The sequence below is a fragment of the Diaporthe citri genome (genome assembly GCF_014595645.1).
Source record: "Diaporthe citri strain NFHF-8-4 chromosome Unknown scaffold_12, whole genome shotgun sequence".
NCBI lineage: Eukaryota > Fungi > Ascomycota > Sordariomycetes > Diaporthales > Diaporthaceae > Diaporthe > Diaporthe citri.
In genome coordinates, this window is record NW_025064857.1 from 911,954 (window position 1) to 937,126 (window position 25,173).

General features: G+C 46.7%; 4 protein-coding genes across 4 annotated transcripts; 3 read left to right on the forward strand and 1 right to left on the reverse strand.

Annotated features, from left to right (window-relative positions):
• Positions 1-6,532: 6,532 nt before the first annotated feature.
• Positions 6,533-7,921, reverse strand: INS49_004546 (uncharacterized protein; the record flags this gene model as incomplete). Its single annotated transcript, XM_043165335.1, has 1 exon — positions 6,533-7,921. The coding sequence occupies one exon, from the start codon at positions 7,919-7,921 to the stop codon at positions 6,533-6,535; it is 1,389 nt and encodes a 462-aa protein (XP_043018050.1).
• A 293-nt stretch (positions 7,922-8,214) lies between these two features.
• INS49_004547 (uncharacterized protein) lies at positions 8,215-9,631 on the forward strand (the record flags this gene model as incomplete). Its single annotated transcript, XM_043165336.1, has 5 exons — positions 8,215-8,384; positions 8,462-8,636; positions 8,691-8,767; positions 8,937-9,105; positions 9,170-9,631. 5 exons carry the CDS (start codon positions 8,215-8,217, stop codon positions 9,629-9,631), a joined length of 1,053 nt encoding a protein of 350 aa, XP_043018051.1.
• Positions 9,632-11,300: 1,669 nt separating this feature from the next.
• INS49_004548 (uncharacterized protein) lies at positions 11,301-14,404 on the forward strand (the record flags this gene model as incomplete). The annotated part of the gene is made up of 2 exons (XM_043165337.1): positions 11,301-13,516; positions 13,678-14,404. 2 exons carry the CDS (start codon positions 11,301-11,303, stop codon positions 14,402-14,404), a joined length of 2,943 nt encoding a protein of 980 aa, XP_043018052.1.
• A 7,292-nt stretch (positions 14,405-21,696) lies between these two features.
• On the forward strand, positions 21,697-24,041 carry INS49_004549 (uncharacterized protein; the record flags this gene model as incomplete). Its single annotated transcript, XM_043165338.1, has 3 exons — positions 21,697-22,110; positions 22,315-23,688; positions 23,961-24,041. 3 exons carry the CDS (start codon positions 21,697-21,699, stop codon positions 24,039-24,041), a joined length of 1,869 nt encoding a protein of 622 aa, XP_043018053.1.
• Positions 24,042-25,173: the final 1,132 nt, after the last annotated feature.

The following is a 25,173-nucleotide window of genomic DNA, read 5'->3' on the forward strand; positions in this document are numbered from 1 at the left end:
TCTGGGGCCCTCTGGGCGCTCTGGGGCCCTCTGGGCGCTCTGGGGCCCTTTAGGCTTTTTAAGCTTGTATTTTTAAAGTATTGCTTAAATTAGAAAATAGCTACCTTGGCTTGTTAAGAACCCCGCAATACTTGCATTTTAGTGTAAATGCAGCTAATTTTCTTTATACTAGGTGGGCCAATGTTGGAAGCTAGGTAGGCATACTATAGAAGCTGGGTGGGCGTATGCTGACTTCTTTACGAGCACTGACTTAGGTCTGATACACATGGGTCTGACAGGCAGACAAGTCCCACCATGCCCGGGAAATGATTGTCCCAGGCGGAAAAAAATAGTCTGTTCGGAAATAAAGGTGTGTTAAAATCAAGGGCCATTATACTCTCATTTGCAATTAAACATATCAAAATGGCGCTAGCAACTCGCATATAACATACCATATCAAAAATTGTATGCACTTATTATATCGTGCTCTTTCTAACTATTAACTATAATTATTTATTTTATAATCCTTATTACGCCATGCCTTTTGCTATGCTATATATTTTAATTATTGCGAATTAATTTATAGTAGTTTTATAATTATATCCCATTGCCTAACCCCTTTAAAGCTTTGTATAATTTAAGGGTTGCTAAATATTAATTAAGCAAATAATATTATTATTGTAAGGATTATAAAATGCTTTAAGGTGTGGATTTATAAGCTAAGGAAAAGGAATTTAATTATTAGCATTATCATTAAGCCTAGGAACTTATATAGGGCTATTTAATTAATTAATTTCCACCGTAATATACGTAATTTAAGTCCTAAATATCTATCCTTTTTAATATATTATTTTATTGCTTAAGCCCTTTTTAATTATTTTGCTTTAAAAAATAATTTATATTAAGATAAAATGCAATAGTGGTTGCTAGAAAACTTTAACTTATTTATTTTTATAAGCATTATTAGCTAAGCACTTAAGGGAATTAAATAAAATAAAAAGATTATAAGTATAATTGCTACTTAACGAGACTACCTTATTTAAGTTAATTAAATCGTTAAAACTTAAAAACTTTATATAAACTAGTTTATCTTTATTAATAAGTTTAATATAAATAAAAGAAATGAATTATAATATATAAAATGATTATTAAAGGGCGTTAAGCTAAAGAAACTTATACTTAAAGGTAGTAAAGATTGCGGCATGCAGCACTAGGTACTTTTAGCACTTATAATTATGGGCATACTTAATTTATTTATATATAAAGGTAATATAAATGGTTAAAGCTTTATTAACTTTATTAAGAGTAAGGTTTTACCTAAGAAATTACTATTCCCAGGGTTTAATTTAATGCTAATAATAAATAACGTTAGTTTTTACTTTTATAATAACCTTTAGCAAGTATATAATTAAGCTAACGTTTAGCTTAAATATCTATCTTTATACTTGCTTAATCTTAATTTAATTAAGATATTTTTTAATAATCTTAAGAAATATATTTATCGCTACTTTTAATATTATAAAGATTAATAGCATATATAAAAAGATTAGCGGCAATTTCTTATTAACTTAATGTATAAGGTTGCTTTAAATATAAAAGTAATTTAGGGTTACTTTTAAAAGGCTATGGTTTTTAAATTAAAGCAAGCTTAAACCAACTAAATAATTAATTAATTATATACTTTAATGCATGCATTAACAATATATATAGTTTTTAAGCTTTAATTACCACTATAGGCGTTATAATATATAAGTAACTTAAATGCTTTTAATAATGTGTGTTATTATGCTTATTAATTAAGTTAATTATAATGCCTTAGTTATAACTTAGTATATATTAATAATTATAAGGTATATATTTATAAAAAGTATATTATAAAAGAAAGCTTAATTAAATGAATTAAATAATATATTATTTATTTTTAAATGCTTATTAAAAGGTTTTTGCCTTAAAAGTAATTAAATGCATTTAATGCATAAGATAATAATATATAATATTAACATACTTAGCATTTAAATAGTTAACTTTATATAATCATATCTTTATTAAAAAAAGTTATATATATAATGTAATTTCTATATTAAATAGCCCTATTTCTGCATTATTAAATAAGCAATATTTTATATATATATAATGTTAAAAAGGTGGTTGCTTTGGGTAGTTAAAATAAGGGATATGTGCAAAAAAGTATATTAATTGCAAGCCAGCTTAATGCTTAATTGGCATACCTATAATCAAACTTATAACCTTTTTATTATATACTGAGTTTAATTATAGCTATGCTAATTAGCTAGCAGATTAACTTAATAATTAATACATTCCGTTGGGAAGCAGTGGCCTTATAAGTAAGGAAAGGTATGGGTTAATATTTATGGCTAAGTAGTTATATAGGGGCTAGCATTAATATGCAATAACTAAGTTAAATTAGCTTTAATTTAAAAAAAAAGTATATTAGCTAATTATTAAGTATTAAGGCTATTTAAAGGTTATAATTATATTTTATAAAATTGCTTTTTTAAGTATTAATAATATAAAAAGGTATTAAGTAAATATTATTAAGTAATAAAAAAAAAGGTTTAATAATAATAACCTTTTTAATAATTTAAAATAATAGAATTAAACTTATAACCTTTTAATTATATAATATATTAATTATTATTACTTTAAATTATTAAAAGTTCTTTATTATTAAATAAAAGGTAGTAGGAAGGGTGGTTTATATAGCTAGGAAAGGTATAAGCTAAGGCGGATATGTTATATATATACATTAATTTTAAATTGCTATAATATTATTAAAAAAATTTTTAAATGTAATATAATTTTTATATTAAATAATTTAGCTTTTTATCTTTTTATTAATAATATTATTATTATAATTAGCATTAAATTTATAAAGAAAATTAATATTTTATATTAAGGCATGGTAAATATAAGTAGGTTGGGCTAGTTTATAAAACTTATTATGTTATAAGCATTAATATTAACTTTACTACTTTTTACTTATTATCATTATAATAATAAAAGTAATCTTTAAAACACCCTTTTACATATAATTAATAAGCTATAATTAATTACTTTTAGCAGCAATATTATTTCCAAAGCTCTTAATTGCCCTTAAGAGTATTAGTAAACTTAATATGCCCTCCTTTAGCATATTATATTCCTATATAAAGTCCTTTATATATTAATAAAGAAAGCTTTTTAAATTCTTTTTAAATTAATAATTAATAAATTATTTATTTAGCTATATTAAAAAGTTTTTAAGCATGCTTAAGCCTATATTTTAAAGCTTTATAATTAAGCAACTTATTTCCTGCTTTTCTTAATAATAGCGGGTTTTTTAATAATATATATATTAAAGAAAGTTATTTAATAGCCCATTATCCTTAAGGCTATTAAGCATTATTAAGAATAATAAAAATATTAATGGATAATATAATAAAGGCGGCATAACCCTTATTATTAATACTTTAATAAAAGAAGGGGTTATAAGCAATATATATGCATACTTAGCTGCTTATAATGCTAGCGGCAGCAAAGCTAATTGCTAGGGCATTAAATAACCATTAAGGGCATTTATAAGTATTAACGTAAGGTAATTGCTATTGCTATTGCCTTTGTTAATATTAATAATATTCCTATTACCTATATTACCCTTGCTTAGCTTAGGTATATTAGCTTTACTTAGGCGCCTTAATATAGTTAAGAAAACATTATTATTTAACCCAAGGATTAAAAAGGCATTAAATACTTTAGCTTAGCTGCCTTGCTTTTAATTAATATAGCAAAATAATACTTAATTATATATACTCTTAAAAATATAATTTAAAGAAGCTCTTTCCTGCTTTTTTTTTAATTAAGTTAGCTTACTTAAATAAGTTATTATATATAAGAGCTAAATATATTTTATTCCCCTTAATAAAGCACTACGCTATTAATTTTACTTTCTTTTTATAATTAAGATAACATTCTTTATTATAATACTTTAACTATTAACTTAATTAAGTAAATAGCTTGGTTTTAGCATTTTTTTAAATAATAATAGCTTTTTATATAGTTATAATTCTTATAAACCTTAATAAAAAACTTAATTAATTGCTTAGCTAAGAAATATTGCTAATATTAATATTAAATTGCTTAATTTAAAATAAGTTATTTTTTTTATTTCTATAGCAGCAGTTTTTTAATTTTATAAGATTAAATATTAATAAAACCCTTAAATATTAATAATAGCATGATTAAACTTTATTAATGCCTTAAGATAATATAAGGCGTAATAAATATTTAAAATAAGTATATAATATTTAAAATAAGTGCTGCTTTGCTATTAACTTACTTTATAAGGTTATATATTAATAATTAAATAATCTTAAGATTAATATTTACTACTTATTAATTAAAATATATAAGTTTTAATATATTGCTTTTTCTTAATTAAATTATTATAATAAGAAAGTTATACTTTGCTTAATAGCCCTTAAGGTTAATAATAACTTGCTTTTTAAAATTCTTAAGCTACTTATTAAGTTAATTAATAAAAAAACTATTAAATTTATTATATTACCCTTTTAAGTATTTCATTAAGAAGATAAATAAAGAAATATTCTTAAATTAATTAGCTAAGTTAACTAAAAAAAAGAAAAGATTATTTTTATATTTATATATATTTTAATCTTAATATTATTATAAAGAAAGCTATTAATAATAACCTTTTTAATAATCTTTTAAATATTATTATTCTTAATAGCAAAGGGGTTAGCAAAAAGGTTAATAAAGGGGTCTTTATTAATATAAGTAAAAGCATTTAGCTCCTTTTTATTATCTTTAATAAGGCTGCTTTTTAATAATAATAATAATAAGGGTGGCTTTAAAAGTATTTTCTTTAATAATAATAGCTTCCTCTTTATTAATAGCTTTTAAGTAGGCTTTATTAACGGTAATAAAGAAGGCTTTGCCTTTAGCTTAATAATTATTTAAGGCTTCTTTATAAAAAAATTGCTAAATATTGTAAATATAATATTCTTCTTCTTTATAAATATTATATTTATTAGCTTTAAAGGATTATTATTAAAGATAACATAATATTTAAGCTAAGATTATAATTAATAAGGGTTATAATTTAAGGACTTATAATTATTATATAAAATTAATTTTAAGGTATATATAATAATAGCTTTACTTAAGGGCCTTATAATATATAAATACTTTTATTAGCTATAATTATATATAAATAAATAATGCTTAATATTAATTATATCTTTTTAAAGCTTTAGCAAAGCATTAGCGGCTTTTATAAATCTTAATGGTAAGTTAAAAAGCAAGAAATTATATTTAAGGGTAATCACTATATACAGTAGTTAATATATAGGCGTTTAGCGGTAATAATAATTTTAATAAGTGCGTGAATTAATAATATTAAGGGTATTAATTAATGGTATGATAAGTGCATATGATTTTTGGTGTAGTGTGTTATGTGCGAGTCGCTAGCGCCATTTTGATACGTTTGATTGCAAATGAGAGTATGTGACCGGAACGTGGCATGCTCACAGGCGGCTCTCGGATCGTATCATGGTTTAACCCACAGCACACCGACTCCGGCTGTAGATCAGATGAACAGCTGACCACCCACTTCCCGACTGTGAGCTGCCATAGTCTTTTAGCTTAAAAGCCAACAGCCGGATACAAGGTCCGCTTTCCTTTTCTCATTTCTCGGAGTATCTAATGATTCTATTTTCTCCTACCGTGAAACAGCACTAGAATCTCACGTTGTGACACGATGATGGCTGAGTCGTTTTATATCCTCTTGCAGACAATCTGTACCTTACGAACCATGAATAGAGTCCCAAAGGGTGATGCAACCGGATGAATTAAATTCAGAGTGGTGCTATGCGGCGAGTCTGCTGGTGCAACACAGCATTACAGACTTTTCAAGTTTAGGTCTAATACAGGAAATGTGTTGAGAGAACAATGTGTTACGACGGAGAACTGTACAAATCTTGTTAGATGAGAACGCATACACTGGCTCTATGTGTCAAAATCAGAGAATAAAGCTATTAGAAATTGTATGCATCTCATGGCGCTACACGAATTTCACTACTCCACCACAATGGCGAGTCTTCCAACTCTTGACGTTTCCAAATTTACTCATGACTCGTACCCTAGTGTGGTGAGCATGCGTGAGAGTAATGACACTGTCCAGTCGGTTCTTATCTGCGGCTCCTCGATCGGGAAATACAACAGGAGCCCGAGGACAAAACCCTGATCAAAGACCGAAATCTAGAATTAAATCACAGTTTCTATTTTATGTATCATTTCACATAAGACGTGTGGTTGACCCTTACACCGGGTGCTTCTTACGGATGAGAAGCCGATACATGCTACCAGCAGAATACTGGACATATTGACGGTCAGAAAGGGACAGTGTAATTTATTCCAGTGCCCTGGTTCAACTCTCGATCAACGCGTTCCATTCGACCATCTACAGCTTCAACTTCTGTACACCGTGGATCTTTCCCTTAACTGCTTGAGTTCTACTGCTGGGTTGGACACTGTCCTAAAGTTTGACTTGTTTTCCATGACAGCCAGCTCGCAAGCTTGCTCGACTCCGCGGCTCTTCCGTGCCCGTCTTTTTATAGCCAAACAGGTAAGCAGCAACCTTGCGCATCTGAACCTCCTCACTCCCTTCCGTGATTCGATATCGCCTGAAATGCCGCCATATATGCTCAAATGGATAGTGCCTCGAATATCCATCCCCGCCGTGGATCTGAATGGCCCGATCGGCAGCCTGGCAGACCATGCGATTCGCATAGTAGTTGCACATGCTAATCTTGTGCCCAAGTTGTTTCTCGATGGCGACCCACGGCGCCTTCCCGGCAGCCTTGGCCCTCGCCGAGACCTGGTCCATCTCTACGGCCGTGCGAAGAATCAACAGCCTCAACATCTCTTCCTGGGTCGAGAGTTCCACCAGGGGCCACTGAATAGCCTGGTTGGAGGACAGGGGCGCCCCAAACACCTTGCGCCTGTTGGCGTGCTCGACGCTCCGGTCTATGCAGTATCGCGTGGCCCCACAGCTCGAGGCGGCCTGGCGGATCCTGTTCTCGTGTGTGAAGGTCTGGGCAATGGCCAGCCCGTCGTCGAGCGGGCCGAGGACGGCCGAGGCTGGGACGCGGACATTGTGCAGCATGACTGTCGCGTGGTCGGTGGGCATGTTCAGTGTCCACTCGTACGAAGCAACGGTGAGGCCCGGGGAGTCCCGGGGGACGAGAAACGCGGTGATTCCCTTCGCGTCGCCCGCCCTGCCGGAAGTCCGGGCAAAGACCGTGCAGTGGGTGGCGGTGTGCATGCCCGTCTGCCACTTTTTGTTCCCGTTGATCTCGTACCCGGGCTCGCCTGAAGAGAGGGTGACCGGCCGGGCCGTCGTGTTCATATGAGTGGCGTCGGAGCCATGGTCGATTTCGGTCAGCCCGAAAGTGGCTCTCAGCTTGCCGTTGATGCTGGCCGGTATCAAGTCCCTCTGTTGCTGGGGGGTGCCGTAGTGATGCACCATGAAGACGAAGGGATGGTTGCCGACAACACTGTGTTCATTCTGTATATCGTTGGCCAGGCTCACACCACCGCCGTACACAGGATGTGAGGACAGGTGATACCGAATCGCGCACATGTGGAGGTTGAGTGAATCCGTGCCAGATCCGCCGTATTCCTTCGGGCACGCGAAACGGTAGAAGCCCGCCCCGTCGGCGAGCTTCTTGGCTTGGCTAAGCAAGCCTTCCCAATCCTTTGTTGGGAGGCCTTGGTTGTTCCATTGCGTCCTTGAAGCTTCGCGACGGTGGTCAAAGAAGCGGTTATTGTCGTTGCTATGTTGCAATGGAAGGATGGTGTCGGTGATAAAGGTGTCGACACGTGACAGGTATTCTTGGACCTCTGCAGGGAGCTCGAAATTCATGGTGGTTGCTTTGGAGTGGTTTGACGTGGACCATCTGCCCCTTCAGATAATCAAGATGGCCCTTGCCCCGTGATGATATGAACTCCAGCGCGCAGGCCTCGGCTTCGCACATTATGCAGATGCTAACTGACCCCCTCACGGATGAAACCACTGGCGAATTGCTGTGCCGCACCTCGGCATCGACTATACCCCGCAGTGGTAGCAAGACTGGTTCAACATACTTAGTCACATACCGACGATCTATTGTCGAACACTTCATTGCCATTGCCTAATATCGACTCGAACGTCCAAGGATGAGTTCAGGAACTGTGTCCATGCCTGGCTTAAGCCATGACCTTGATAACGGCGCTCTCGGGCATTACCTCGTCAAGTCTGGGAAAATCCCTAACCTGCAATTACCTGTTGTAACCACGAAGATCGGATATGGCCAGAGCAATCCAACCTACTTTGTAGATGATGCAACGTAAGTACAAGTCCTCTGATACCCATGTGCTTCTCCTGCCTACATTACCGCATGGATATTTGACAAGACAGCCACAGCGGCGCCCGATTCATTCTAAGGAAGAAGCCGCCAGGCCCGGCCATCAGTCCCGTGGCGCATCGGATCGATCGGGAGTATAGAGTACTCGAGGCACTTGGGTCGGTGAAGAGTTTTCCTGTCCCGAAAGTCTTCGAGCTATGCGAGGATGCTTCAATAATCGGAACGCCATTCTACGTAAGTCGACGGGCTATCTAAATATCGCAGACAGATGCTCACTGCCAAAAATAGGTGATGGAATTTGTAAAAGGCAGGATCATAACCGACGTGGACCTGGGAGAACTTTCACCAGGCGATAGACGAAAGACGTGAGTCGTGGTATCCTCTGAGGCCAAGCGCACCCATGGGTAACAATCTCCCGAGAACTAGTTGGTTCTCTGCCATTGAGACTCTCGCATGGCTTCATACACTCGATCCTGACCGAATTGGGCTCTCGGATTACGGCAAGAGGAACGGATTCTACGCTCGTCACTGCAGGACGTGGAGTCGTATCGAGGCTCAACAAGCCGCGGTCAAAGATGTCAAATCGGGAAAAGCACTGGGCCGAGCCCACGAGGATTACGACAAGATCGTCGAGTATGTGAGAAACAACTTGCCGGACGATCGATATGCTATTATGCATGGGGATTTCAAATTTGACAATCTGGTACGTGGGGCATTAATCCTTGACCCCCCGGACGGGCTTTATTGAGAAGGCCGTTAATGTTTAGATCCTCCATCCTACCGAGCCAAGGGTCATTGCAGTCCTTGACTGGGAGTTGTCAACCATTGGACATCCCTTGATGGATCTCGTCTACTTACTCAGCCCCTTCTTCGAGGACTACCACAAAGTGGGACACGCAGCATCATCTCTGTCAGGCTCACCTTACAACACGCAGAGTCGCAAGGAGAGCGGCATCCCGGAGCCGCAGGAACTCCTGGACCGTTACGCCGAGATTGTCGGATTTGATCTTCGCAAGGATGGCGGCGGGAGAGACTGGGACACGGCCGTTGTCTTTCACTACCTCCGAGGCGGCACGATCAGTCACGGTATCCAGGCGCGCACCATTAATGGCCAGGCGAGCAGCAAGTTTAGTCATGTTTACTTCGGACAAACCAGGGCATTGCTAGACGCCGCTTTTGAGCGAGTGAAGAAGCTAGAGTCGGAGGCGGCTGGAGGACCCAAGCTTTAATTATTCATAGCAATGCCAGCTGTAGATAAAGGTGTCCATCGGAAGGGGTGTTGGCGCTGTCTGCTGGGTCGCCGACCCGGATGACGTGAACCGCCTGGCTGGCCCCTGTTGGCGCGCCCGGCGAACTGCTCATCGAAGGCCCTTGCCTCGCTCGGGGCCACCTTCGCCAGGATGACAAGACGGCAGCGACTTTTATCGAAGACCCAGGCTGGACAAGGAAGCGTCTGCCGCTATGGATTTACCTTTTACGGGCTCTCTAGACCTTCACAAGTTAATAAATTTGGAATTGCACAGCGACTGTAATTTTCGATTTGGATGGCTTGTAGGCAAGGGCAATGGGCCGGCTGTGTGGACTGAAAGGGGCGGTGTCCTCACAATCATGACAATAAACTCACAAACAACTTGCGCTAACATTTAGCCACATTGCTTGTACCGAGCATCTGACTGTACCATCAGTAGAACAGTACCAGGATAATCCCATAGACCACTCTACTAAGCTATTTGGTACACAAGCTTCCGACCCTTCACATCCCCAGTTCTCAGGTCTTCGATACCAACCACGATGGCTCCCAAGCCCCCTGTTTGGACTTCAATTGGATGCGGCTTGATGACTCCGTCCCAGATCAAGCGTTCAGCCATCGGGAAAAAGACTGAAGCAAATTGGCGATCCTCGGGGCGTCCGGGTCTTCCATAGGCGCCTGACAAGCGCACCGGACTCCCAAACAGTGACCACGTATTTTGCCATTCAGCTTGAACGTCCCTCCTGGTGTACTGTGTATGGATAGAAAATGGCTCCAACGCTACGTATTTCGCACCACCACTACCGATTGCTTCGTAAAATATCTTCATGGACCTGTCCTGCGTGACGCAGTCAAGTACGTGCCGCAAGTTGTTCTTGGTGTAGTTTCGAATCTCCATGCCACAGATTGGGGAGTTGTAGTCAAATGTTTCTTCGGCACCTAAGGACATTACAGAGTCCCTGCTCTTGGCCGAGCATGTTGCTATGGGCATCAGTCCAGATCTAGCCGAGGTCAGCCGCCGAGTCAGTTGAAGAATAGATCAAAAGTGGTGTTCTTACGATTTAAGTAGTTGGATAGCTATGGTGCCAGTCGCCGAGGCTCCACCAGAGACCAATACGTAGGATGGGTCCTTGGAAACCTGAACAGAGCCAGGCAAAGGAAGATCCAAGGATTGATATAGTGCGCTTCCAGCTGTCCCAACAGGTACGCTCAAAGTAGACGCCTCTTCAAAAGTCATTGATGGCGGTATCTTGCACGACAAATCCTCTGTGGCCAAGGCGTCGCAGCAGAATGCTCCAGTCAGCTTGTCCGACGGATTCAGGCCAAACATCATTCCGAAGATGCGATCTCCTTCTTTGAATCTTTTGACGCCTTGCCCTACTTGAACAACTTCTCCGGTAAAATCATTGCCCCCTATTGAATCTTGTGTTGCAGAGAATTCGATCATCTTCCAGTCGGCTGGGTTCAGCGCAACAGCCCTAACTTTGCAGAGCATCGTACCCAGCTTCAATTTCGGTATTTCAACTTCTGTGGAAAGCTGATACTGTCTACCATTACCAGCTACAAGTGCAACTTGCGTGATCATGTTGCATTCGTTCAACTGGTAGTTCAAGTTTTGCAGATCTCTTGCACGTCAGACTCGAGAAATGATGTATGATGCTCTTGCAAACTCGCGAGCACCCCTCGCCACAATCATAGACCATCTCAAGGTGCCAAGGTCCGGAACCCACCATCCTTTGTTCCAGGTCGCCCTCAATTACCGGCAGGACAACTCCACGCGGTCTAGCTTTGGAGATGTCCCTATTGAATGGCTTGATGGCACCAACCTTGGATACCCGTACGATATGAAATTTGACGTCAACGACACACCAAATGGAACAAGGTTCTGTCTTGTGACACAGAAGTATCTCTATGGCACGGCGGAAGCAGAAAGAATGATACGATGGTACGAAGCGACATTGACCGCATTTCTCTCTGACCCCAATATCCCTATCGTCTCTTGTCCTCTGAGCAAGCCTGAGGACGACGCGAACGCCATCTCGATGGCCAAAGGACCTCGGCTTGCTGTGGATGCGCACCGCACATTGGCACATCAAATCCATGAGATGGCAACTCTGTATCCTGATTCGCTGGCGATCACAGACAGCATTGGAGGTCGTCTGACTTACTCCGAAATGATGGCTAGATCAGAGCAAATCGCAACCCTCTTGCAACGCACAGTCAGAATTCGGACTGGTGACAAAGTCGCTGTACTACTGACAGCCGTTCCCGACCTGGCCTGCTCACTGATTGCTATCATGCGCCTTGGGCTTGTCTACGTCCCTTTGGATACTTGCAACTCAACCGAGCGTCTTGAAGCAATTCTCTCAGAGTGCCAACCGTCTACTATATTATGTCATGGTGCAACTGAGGCGCAGACTCGTCACCTGGCTGCGGGCGGCGTTCCTTTCACGAACATCGAGGATCTCGGTAACGCGAACTCGGTCAACGCATTGCCTCCGGGGATCCTCGCAGCACCTGATCAAGTTGGCTTTGTGATGTACACAGGCGGTACTACTGGACCACCAAAGGGCATTCTCCTCACTCACTCGGGACTAATGAATCAGATATCGGGCATCACATCTCAATTCGGAATCGGCCGAGAAGTGGTTCTGCAGTCAGCCTCACCGGAATCAGACTTTTCACTCGAACAGATGTTCGTGTCCCTCGCCAATGGTGGAACTCTGGTCGTGGCACCCCAATCTGCCAAGGAAGACACCGCCGAAGTCGCCGACATCATGCTCAACGAAAGCATCACATACACGAGTTTCACAACATCGGAGTACCTGGACCTTCTGAAGTGCGGATCCAAAGTGCTCAGCAACTGCACGTCGTGGAATTTTGCATTCGCCAGTCACGAGAAGGTCACAGCGAGATTTCGACGCGCGATGAAGGACCTGGAGCTTCCCGGACTAGAGCTCGTCAGCGTTTACGGACCAGTTGAGGCGAGCATCTCCTGCAGCAGAGTCCGGCTGAATTATCAGGAAGCCTTTGAGGACTTTTCAGATGTTACCGGAGAAAGGTTTTGCGGACCAATGATGCCGAACTACTCCGTTGTGATCGTGGATCAGGAATTGCGGCCCGTACCCACTGGTTATCTTGGCGAGATATGTATCGCAGGCCCGGGACTGGCGAAGGGATATCTGAACAACCCTCGGGAAAAGTCTCGAAGATTTGTGGCCAATACCTCCCAATCAACTGACGAGATCAACAGAGGACGGTCAAGGCTATTCCGAAGCGGCGACAAGGGTCGGGTCCTTGAGGACAGTACCGTGCACTTCATTGGACGACTGACTGGTGACAGAGAAGTCATTATTCAAGACAAGCCTTTCAATCTTGGTGAAATCGCCGAAGTCATCATCAGAGAAGCGAGCCCGACTGTTCTTGATGCGGCCGTCTCGTGGCGTGCGGACACAGGAGTGCTTATTGCCTTCGTCACAGTCGAAGACGAGGCCATTGGCGACATCGACGTCTTCTTGCACCGGCTCAAGGCCACCGTGCCTCTTCCAACACATATGATACGAGATGTGATACTCCCTGTCCGTTCCGTTCCCAGGACTCTCGACGGAAGGAAAGATTTGCGCGCACTTGACAATTTACTTCTTCCGGAATGTATCCCGAACAGGATAACAACAGAGACCTTCTCGCCATTAGAGCTGAGAGTCAAGAGTATTCGGGAAAGCTTGATTAGGACAGACTCAATGGCCAATTTGAAGCCCGAGACGGAGATCTTCTGCGCGGGAGGCAACTCCGTGCTTCTCATTCCTCTCCAAGCTGCGTTGCAGGCTGATCTAAGGAGCAGTCTCAGCCTCCCTGATCTCTTCCAGTTTAGGACTATACGATCAATAGCTTCGTGTATTCAGGGGAGGGCAGGAGATGTGGAAGGCCTTGTGGGTGGACGAGAAATTTAGGCTGAGTCATAGAATGCTCCCTTTGTACACAATTGACAATGGTGCATCTGATGAAGACGTGTTGCCAACGTTCCAGAACGCCAAGGAACACGTGGCTGCAGGCCACCACCAACCCGGGAGTTGTTTGTGACTCCAACACAGTTCCAACCGAAGAGATGAAGCGCCTCCCGCAGGAGGTAGTGGACAAAATAGCCGGACATCTTCCTGCCCGACACGAGGGGAAACGGATTCTACCGATTCTGGCTACGTTTTCAAGCTCCTGGCAGCATGCCATTGAGCTTTTCACATTTCAATCCCTCCACGTCACAAGCGACGGTCTCGACGACTTCTATGCAGCCTTTGTGGGTCAAAAAACGCGTCGCCGATTCCTCAGGGACCTCCACCTGGACATTGTCTTGCCGCGATACAGCGATGAAGACTGCGCCAAATACGAGACGGCACACGACAGAGCTGCAAACAGCGACATTTTCAGTCATCAAGTATCAGCTCTACTACAAAAACTATCGCAGTGGCCCGCTGGCGGCAGGCTTAATCTTGTCATAGGCATGTACTCGCCGATGGACGGTGTCCACCATGGTCCAGACAAGTTCGACTGCGACCAATACGAAGTTACCTTGGGGAGGCGGCAGGATATCTTCGGCGAGCGATATGCTTACTCATACCTCCGCTTCGCTGGCACAGTTTCAGTTGTTCCCTGTGTCACGGAGCCAGAATACGCCCACCCAGCTTCCACAGCTGTAGTACGCCCACCCAGCTTCCAGCGTTGGCCCACCCAGTATAAAGAAATTGGCTGCATGCATTAATAAAACTAAGTATTTTCTTAATAAGCAAAAAGCTACCTTATATCCTTAAAAAGCTACCTTAGCTAAAAAGGGCTTTTAAGGGTAAAGAAGGCCCTTAAGGATAAAGAAGGCCCTTAAGGAATAAAGAGTTTTTAAGGGTAAAAAAGGCTTTAAAGGTATAAAGAGCTGCCTTATAAGGTAAAAAGGGCCTTAAGCAATAAAAAGGGCCTTAAAGGATATAAAAAATATAAAGATATAAAGGGTATAAAGGGATAAAGAGGTAAAGGGATAAAGGGGTAAAGGGGCAAAGAGGTAAAGAGGCAAAATCCAAAGTGTACTTATATTTTATTAATGCATACAGCCAATTTCCTTATACTAGGTGGGCCAACGCTAAAAGCTGGGTGGGCGTACTGTGGAAGCTGGGTGGGCGTACACTGCCTCGGGAGACACTACTACTTAATAGTACACTATTTCCGCGTGGAGAATGACATGATGTAGGTAACAACATAGGAAACCCAAGCAATCTATGACAGAGATAATTCCAACAAGTCGGCTCGGTAGTAGCACTTGGATCAATAATGAAGATGAATCGAACAATACAACAACAGGCACAGTCGAAACTGGAATTGGAAACCAAGACCAGGAAGAAGGAGCCAGGAACGCCTGGGCAGCGACGTGGAGAGGTCCAAGTCTGGACCCGTGTCTTCCATGGGACTCGCTCGAGCCGCTGGTCAACTGTATCTACGCCCTCGGCGAGATTGAGACGTTCAAAACGTACGGCCAAGCCTCCACCCTACGAACAAACCTCCTGTGCAGTTCGCCACCGTCGATGGAATTCTTTGCACCAAGTAACAGTCGCGCAGTCTTGGATCCTTCTTGGGAAGGCCAGATGCATCATGACGAGACATCCAGCGCGAGAAAGATGCCGAGTAGAAGCCGTGGAGTCTCACAAAGCAGCTCGCATACGCGCTGAGTGTCTTGAACTTATGGATGCACACCATCACATGACAGACCTATACGCGACTCGCTGTCTGTTGGGATGCTTCAGAGTTGGGTGAGGAGTGAGCCCTGGACAACGCATCCATACCAGCCATTCTATTTCTCACTGTGTATATCAAAACTCGTGGCACAATCCCGCAGAAACGACAGGCCACCGTGGCATGGATATGATGCCGACAAGCTCTCAGGTTTCAGAATTAACCGTAGGCATTGCTTGAACCTTGAGGGGGCCACGAGATGCCATCGAGACACCACGTGCTTGTCGAACACACTCGAGAGCTGCAAGCAACCCAAGACACATAATAATGCTGTGATACTATACCTCGTCGTTGCTTTTCAAACAATTATTGGGTAGCAGTCTCGTGGCATGTAGTCCGAGATTAACACAGTCCTACGTCAGTCATCACTATAAGTCGCCCTCCCAAATTCTTGGAAGCGGGGATCTCATTGGAAGACAACCTGCCTACGTAATTACCGGCCACACACAAACAGGGTAGTGTTTCTCATCCCCGGGCATGGCAGCATGCCGGCCAGGTCATGTTACAATTGCTGGGGAAGCAAAGTGCCGAGGCCACATGCAGGCACACATCTCAAGATTATTAAACCCCCAAGACAGCTGCACTCCAGATCAAGCAAGGGCCTACACGACGTTTCAAACCCAGCCTCGAACCCAACCAGGGGTATCATCAAAGAAACCATCTAGAGTGCTTCCATCGACACGGAGTACATGACTCCCAAACTGTGACAATACACTGTATACTCCCCTTGAGAACATGTACAAAGAAGGACGACACCAAGTAAACCCAGGATCAGAAGGCCACCGTGCTGCGGTGTGACAGCTGCATGCAGGCAGAGTAGCCCGGCGACTACTGCAGCGTGTGGGAGGGGAGCATTCGGTGGGCCACACCCTGAGTCCCCCTCGCCTCGCTCCGGACCAACCACCTCTGACATAGCCGTCTGCAACCGAAATGCTGGGGCGGCCGGGTTCTCCGGCCGTGAGTGCCGAATGCGGGACCCCTGCTCACGGGGCACAGACCGTTTTAGGGCAGACGTGTCGGCAGTGTGCCAGTGTCTCTCGTCTTGACAGTGATAGTCAGTGAGCATGATAATCTCCCAGCGGAGGTCTATATAAGTGCACATAGGAAAATAAACAGAGAAAGCGAGGCTGGGGGCTGACAGTGGTTCTGGAAATGCAAGAAGTACTTAAGTAGGCGCACGTCTAGGACGTCGGCTTGGAGCCCTCATTCGGCACGTATTCACCACAATAGCGTCTATCACATCAACCACCGGAAATACGTTCAACACGCTGTAGCCCAGCGTTGCGTTCAATGTCTCCCATTGTGACGCAACCGATGCTACTCTTGTGAGTCTCCCGGATACTGTGTCCAAGCTCATCAACTCGCGACGGAAAGGGCGCCATGATTCGAAGTGACAGGAACAAGTTCAATCCGGCGAAGAGGTCCTCGATGGGGAAGCAGCAATAGCAACCAGTGACCATGAGCATGATACGCAGTGCATTACACAGTACGCATCCTATCATTCCCACCATCACTGAGGTCGCCATGTCCTTGACGCAGCTGCGCTTTCAACTCACACGCGTGATGGCATCCCACACTCGGGGACAACCCACATGTGGCGATTCCTGCGAAAGGCGAAGTGCCTTGCCACACTCATTGAGAGATCGGGTCCTGCGCTGAGTAGGTAACCACTTGAAACCTGTGATGGAAGCTCGCGATCAAGCCGTCGCAAGATGGCGTGATGTAAGATGGGAAGCTGCGGACGGTTTGCCTCTTGCTCGTTGCGCAAACAACCCCCAACGAACATTTGAACGCAGGCATTGTCAACTCATCTCATGGATGGGCGGAGGCAGAGACTTCCGAGACACCTTCGATCAAAATTGCAATGAATTGAGCCACTCGGCCCAATATTACCGACCCGGGCTTAATACTGGGGGTCAGACGGCACGGCACGATGAGGCGCGCGTGGGCACATGCATTGCTCCTTAGGTCACTTGACCAGGTTCGTCTGACCGTGCCGTCAATTGAACGGCTGGCGGACTGGTTCTCTCGCTCATATCGAAACGACCGACAAACTATGCGCAACCCCAGATTAGCTCAATTTCCGATGGAAATAGGTTTGGCATGAAAGCAGATGGTGCCGAACCTCGTACGATTGCTCATGGCGGATAGGACCGTGGAGGTATATCTCGTCCTAGTATTAGTGTGGGGACGAAGACACTTTGGACAGTACAGTGCTTCACGCGCCCTCGCCGCCCTTGTATCTGATAAAGGGCAGCTGATTAGGCTTCGAACGGACATGGCCGGTAGGATCTAAAGCTTAAGCTGTTGGAGATGGTCTGATCTCGCAGGAGCATACTACACAGTGTTCCGAGAGTTGGCACAGCTCTACTTTGCGTCAGTATTTGCAACGCCTTGAAGATCGCAGATGAACTTCTCGTTGCAAAAAGTCACCCTGTGCTGGCATCTGTACAAGACTATGCCCACACCGACGAGGACGTGCCATATAGTCGGCACTTGGGCCCTGGATCGATGCTTCAAATCAGGTGTGGAGTGCTTGGCAAGTCGGTTTCGGAATGGAGCAAGAAATGCACGTTGTTGGTTGGAGATGAGGTCTAGCTGCGCCAGGAGCCGCGTCGAGTTGCAATTGTAGGGATCCCTGGTCTCGACCGAGATGAACTCGGCGACAGTGAATTCCCCACCCGATCATCCATCGTAATCTTTATGTAAATCAAGATGCTGCAGTGTTGATTGCTTGCTGTCTCGTAGATGCTCAGACGCACTGATCGAAACACGGTGAGAAGCTGCGCAAAACAAACAAGAGCAGGGAAGTGGGACGTGACGACAGCAAAGCCTGGCACGCGTGGCCTGCTGGTGGGCGACGGCGGCGAGGATCAAACCGGGAGAGCATTGTTTTTTTGATGGTCGAGAGGCGGACGCTCCCGGGAGCTAGCTAGTCTACTGTGATACTCCACAAGCGGCTCGCGGATCATCTCATGGCGAGCACACTATGGCGGGACTAGGGTGTAATCCGCGGGCGGGGAGATGGTGTCCCAAGGAGCCGGGAAGAGTCTAGCCACAGACGTGAGAAAAAAAAATCTCCGTTGGCAACAGTGCCCGAACGAACAGGCGCTGTTGTGAAAGCATCCATCGCTTTGGTGGGACTCAGACAGTTCAGGTCAAAATGCTGGAATACCGTAGATGCGTCGACGACAACGTTTTTTCTTGGAAAGTAGGGGAACTGATGTTCAAAGACCCGCTCTTAGGGCAATATGTGCATGCTCGACTGGGTCGTGAAAAGATGGAGCTTACCTCGCCTGGCAATCCATGTGACAGAGCTCGTGGTGAGCCCACCAGCCACCGACATGACGAAAAGCGCACCCCCCGGGCGGACGGATGTGATGAGTCGGCCCAGAATAGCTAGCGTCCCCGCTTATTTCTTTCCTCCTTCAAAAAACATATCTTGCTTATTTTTAATGAAGGTAAAGAGTACCGGGTTGGGACTTAAGTAATGCTTGGGCAAGGCCTACTGGCCACTCGCTAACGCTCAACCCAGCGCCTTAATCGTCCCTTTCTTAATTCAATTGGTAGCCTGGGAAAAGTGAATTTAATTAGGAGGTTTGGGGAGGGTTTGAGTTGTGATTTGGAGTATTATTAATCTTAGCCGTTTTGGGCGGACTCATCACATCTGTCCGCCCGGGGGGTGCGCTTTTCGTCATTCCGACCAGCCACGCCAGCCCACCCGACTGATCATGGACCCTGGGGGGTGATCCGGGTGCCGAGTCAGTGTTCCGTTCCATCACAGATTCTTTCGGGTCGATTGAGCGGCTCGTGTGCAAGTGCGGTTCCTGTTTCGTCGGTGGAGGTGGAACAAGATGTCGGATCTCCAGACCGTGTGCCAAAAACCGCGAGGGCAGTGTAGATCGGAGGAGCAGGGCGGCCAATCAGGCACCAGAGGTGCCTCTGGGGGAAAGCGTGGCAACGAGCTGCGCCGGACGTTGGGCAGCGACACACAGTTGTCCTGTTCTCTGCATGTGTGCTAATCGTGGTTGATCCTCGGGGTGGTGCAGTGCCTGAGTGCTAGAGTGCTTGGGACGGGGAGGCTTGCACGGCTGGACGGATGTGATCCGGACCATCAGCCATCGCCGCCATCACCAATGGTTCTGTGTGTGTGCCGAGCCGAACAAGACTCGAGAGTTGCGCTCATGAATGGGTCGCTGTCACACACGATGTGTTTGTTCTCTCGTGATGCCATCGAGTCTTGGAGGAGTGTCTAGTGGTAACTCGGTTCGAGGGGCTCGAGCGTGGTGATCCCAATGATTTGACTGCCGCGATCCTCTTGAGGGTTTGCCAAATCCTAGGTCCGTCACGAAGTGTTTGCTGCTCTGCTCTAATTTTGCTTGGACCCGAGGGGGAAGAATTGGGGAAGGGTCCCTTCGGGCCTGAGGGACAGAGGAGGGGGACGGAAAAGGGAGGGCGACAGAGCTGCGCACAGGCCGTGGGTCAGTCGCGCTAGGCGTGCTGCCCCTTGTGCCTTCCCAGCCTGTCCCTGCTCTTCCCTGCCATTCCCTGCTCTACCCCTGCCCCGTTGCATGGGCTCTGCCACACTTTCCCCTGCAGTTCTGCCCTGTCAGTCGAGACTTCCCGCAAAGTGCCTGCAGCAGCAGCAGCACAAGCTCAGGTCGGAGGAGGTCGAGCTGGGAAGGAGGGTGGTATTGGGATGCGCTGCAACTTCCCCCTTTGCCCGCTGCCAGGGGTTGTCACTTTGCATCTTGGGAGAGGAGACGAAATGGAGATTTGTCTGTGCAGACAGACTTGCGATCTTCCAGACTTTACTTCTACGTACTATTGCAGCATTATTGCCTACCTACATATGTAATAGATACGTACCGGGCAGCCAGGTTTCTCAATCAGTCTCCATTCCCCAGCCGTCAGTCTTTAATCGTCAGTCCAGCATTCTCCGTTACATCGCCGTGATCTCGTTTGCTCCCTCCTCGCGTCGCCACACACTGTCTCGGCCAGTCTGTCTGCCAGTCTGTCTGCCAGTCTGTCTGCCAGTCTGTCTGCCAGTCTGTCTGCCAGTCTGTCTGCCAGTCTGTCTGCCAGTCTGTCAGCCTGCCAGCGATTCTCGTTCTCACTTGACATCATCGCAGAGACAGGTTGAACAGCAGTGACCCACGGCATTCGAGTGGACTGTGCGAAACAGCCTTCGCCTTACGCACGCGACAGAGTCACTCTCTGCTCTTGCCCGCATATCTGAGACATCTCACGCAATTCAAAGACACCATCATCATCCCGTCCCAAATCCTGTCCTCTCGTTCCGTCAACTCACTCCACTCCTGTCTCGACTAGTGCGCACTTCCTCGGTTCACCGCCGGTCGAACACCAGCGCAGAAGCTTGGGTTCGTCTGATCGCGCTGCTGTCTCCCGCGTCTTCCCTGCCTTCCCGTCCGCCATCTCATCCCATCTCATCCAATCCCGGCCCTGTCACAACACCACACAGCACAACGCGAGGTCGCCGTCGCATCCAGTTTTTCTCGAATCTCGTCGTCGTTGGCTTCACTCGCCAATCTGGTTTACAAAGCCAGCCTGACCTGGCCTACCATCTGGACCCATTGAATTAAATCGGCCTCCAATACCACAGTAACCCGGTCCACCTCTCGGCACGCGGGTCTGGAAATAACTGCCCGCCCCGTCAGCCTGCGTACGGCACACAGACAGTACCCACCGCATCGGCTTTTGTTCCAATACCGTTTCTGCTACATACACTCCGTAACATCACCGACCAATTGCAGCCTCGCGAGTCACGGGCCTAACAAGGCGCGGCCAGACCAGGCAAGGCAGCGCAAGGCAGCGACCGCACAGGGGCCAGGGGCTGCAAATAAACCCACGAGGGTCTCTTCCTGCCTGTGTCGTATTCCCCGTCCCACGCTGTCTGTCCCGCAGATAACGCCGCCTCCCGGACAGGCATGATCCCGTACCCTGGTGCGTGTGTCTCATTCCCTCCTGGCTGCTTGGCCCATTCCCATCACTCGCCCGCCATGTAGTAGACTAAGACTGACTTTTCGGTCAGATTTCAGCTCCGTTGATCTCGCTGGCTTGTTGTGAGACCCAGCCCACGGTTCCTGTTCCTGTTGGTCACATCTGCGGTGACGCCCCTTCGTCCCCGTCCGTTCCGTCATCATGGAGGGACCTGCTGTCCAAAGTCCGCGTCGAGAACGCCGCCGGCCTTCCTTCCATTCACCAAACAGCTCTCGCGCCGTCTCGCGATCAAGTACTCGCAACTCGTCTGCGCGGATGCCTCCCCAAACCAACAATGACTCCTCGTCAAACATCACCCCGTCTCCTAGTCTGAGATACGCACAGCCTGTCGGTTCTCGTTTGTCCCACCGCAGAGGCTCCATGGGGTCCAACGCCGACCGACCTCCTACCCCGGTGTCCAAGAGCTCCGTTAGGGGCTCCCAGTCAAGTACTCATCAGGAACCTGCGTCCACTCTGCTGCAGGAGAAATTGCAGCGTGAGCGGAGGTCTGAAATTCAGCGGAACCTGAATAGACTGGCCGGTGACATGAATATCACAGCAGTGGACACACAAGTTACGGCGTCAACCCCCGTACGGTGCGCCACAGCCGATGGCAGACGTCCGGGGTCCAGCGACGCAAATAGCGATGCCGGGAAGAAAAAGGGCTTTGCCCTCAAGGAGATGGAACAGGTACTAATGAATCCCTCGCCTCCTTTTCCTACAGCATCCTGCCCACTGCCGCTCATCAGCATACGCTCTTGACCGTCTATATCCTCCCTGCCATCGTTGCTCGTCTCTTCTGGGGCGGCGCTTCACATGAGCCCCACTTAACCCTCATTGCAGGCGCCGGGGATCAGACGCTGCTATCAGATTTGCTGACAAGATTCTGCACAGGCAATGTCGACGCTGCACAAGCAAAACTTTGACCTCAAACTCGAGCTTTTTCACCGTCGGCAACGGCAGTCTGTCCTCGAGGAGAAGGTCGAGACGTTGGAGGCAGAGAAGTCGCAAACTCAAGAGACCAACGACACGCTAATACAGGAGCTGGAAAGGAGGGACAAGGCGGTCGAAGAAGCCGTCACAATGATTGTCACCCTGGAAGCTCGCATAGAACTTCTGCTGCGTGAAAGGGAGATGGTTCGGCAGGTCGAGGCCGACAGGGCTCTTATTACCAAACTGGCAGCTTCACAAGCCGCTTCACAGGGGGCGGCTGGAACCAACGGACCCGACACAACGAACGCGCAAGATAGTGTGTCGAATGACTGCGGAAGAAGCCTCGCGCGGATGCCCAGCTTCCTTTCAGAGCGTACAGAAAACACCGAGAACCTTCGCAATGTTTACCTGGGAGCGCAAGGAAGTATTCTCAGCTTGTCAAAGACAGATCCGAGGGCGGACAATGGTGGATTCGTCAGCCCAAACATGAGCATCTTGAGTGAGAGCTCGTTTATCAGTGTTTACGGCACGCAGACTGCTCCACATGGGCTCTCGTCTAACCATGCTGAGAACGATTCTCGGCCTGACGATGACGTCGGTAAAGGTGGCCGCCGGAGTCTGTCTCTGTCGATGCACGACTCCACCCCCACCAGGCCAACCGCAAAGGAGGCGATTGAGAACGGAGAGACCACTTCGCCGCTGCAGAAGCTCGAAAAGCTCGACTCCTCACCGGCTACACTGGAGAACTCGGAGGTAACGCCCCTGGGCAGAGATATCCAGCGGCCGGTCACATCCATGAAACCATTCAAACCACAACCTATTCTTCGAGTAAGGAAAACCAGGGACAAGCCAGCGGCAACTCGCAGAGTCATCACGGACGTGCCTACCTCTCGCGCGCATGCGCTGCCTCCCACACCAGACACCATGTCGAGCTCAATGAACCAGAGTCTTTGCTCCGACGAGACCGCGCAACACGGCCGAGATGATGGGGAAGCAACATATCCTGTGATGACACGTCCGACCCTGGATCAGACAGATGAGGCCGAGCCGGGGCACTGGCGATTCAAGGGTGCCGGCGCTGCTCAGCCACCTTCGGTCACAGCATTTACAGGCAGGAAAGACCACTCGGCTGTCAACTACGCCGACATCCCGCTAGCTCTTCCGAGGCGCCCCCGATCGGCTGACGAAACCACAATATCTCGTCATAAGCTTGACTGGGATTCAGGAAGCGAACTCGACGATGCGGCTTCAGAGGTGTCCAGCTTCGATTACTGGATGAGAGAAGGTCTTCGACCCAGCCGCGGTGGCCAGACTCAGGCGCAGAATGGGGCGGCGGTATCACAAAGACACGCCAATCGGGGCACTCCTGATCTCTTTGGATTCCCATCTGACTCTAAAGGCTGGCAGTCGAATGACATGTTCGGAGCACTTGGGGGGAATGGTTATTTCGGTGCAGCGGCTCCTCTTGCACCAGACTTGGATGCTATGGGAGATTCACTGCCAGCACCGGAAGTAGGCCTCTACGGCTCAGGACTCGCGGGAGCAAGTTCGCCTCGGCCAACTGGCAATGTCGCAGTGCCGCCACCAGCACCTAACCGCAAGTCTAGTCTGCGAGCTCGAACATCGGCGCCTGGAACCCCGATGACCACACGTCCGCCGAGACCTTTTGGAAGACATGGAGAATCTGAGTCGAGTAGGAAGAGTTCTTTAACAGGACAGGCGCAGAGTAATTCAGATCGATGGCCAGCACCGAACTCCCGCAGTATCACGCCGACTCCGCCGGATCGTCCTCAAGCTCAACACCATGAAGAAACGGCGGCCCAAAAACGCCATTATCCGCCCACTGCCAGTCACCAACAGCAAGCACCCGCCCGTCCTCGCAGCAGAGGAATCACCAGCCTGTTCCGCCGTTCCCTGGGCTCTGGTCATATCCAGCCCTCCGCCTCGGTACCAAATAACCAGTCGCCCTTCCCCCCTCCTGCGAAGGCCGACCCTGCGCCAGCACCTGTCGGGGTTCCAACATGGGAGCGGAGAAATGACCGGGGTGACGAGGAGATGTCGGCCACCCCACCGCCAATCATGCGCAAAAGAGCCCCTGCAAACGATACAGGCTTCACTGACACTGCAGGTGCGCAAGATATCAAGGGTATAGCACGGGCGGCCAAGCCGCATCCTCTCCGATCCTCCAGTCCAGGCTTGGGCGCTGGACTGAGCAGCGTCTTGGCCACGCATGACGGCGGCGTCCCTTTGACGCCTAACAATGGTGGACAAGATGAGGAAAGCGTTCCAACTTCGGCCCCTGCGTCTGGCCAAAGCATCGGCCACGGACACGGCCATGGCAGAAAGTGGTTTGGCTTGGGCCGTGCCTCAAGCTCCAAGCATTCCGGAACTTAGACACGGTACAGAGGCTATCTTCGAGCATTGATGTTGGTGCGAGCCAGTTTCTACGTCGTATCAATCCACGGGGTATTTATTGACTTCTTTGGGTTAAGATTTTTGTGTTCGCATTGGATTGGGCTATGGCAATGTGCAAAAGTCGACGGGTCATTTGAACTGAAGCACTCGCTCATTTTCCGGTTCATCAAAAAACACCGGTAGCAGTTACCCATGTACAACTGGCGTTTATCAGGAAACTGTCAGTTGGGATGGAGTTCTTGGGTACTCTTTATCAACGACCTACACACAAGACATTGGGTGATGTAGTTGGCAGTACTATGGCGCTACGTATCGGCCTGTGTAGATCGACAAGGTTTGGGTCTGGTTTATTGCTCAGGAAAAGCGCATCATTGGGAGTGAAGGTGTAATGAGATTGACATAAAA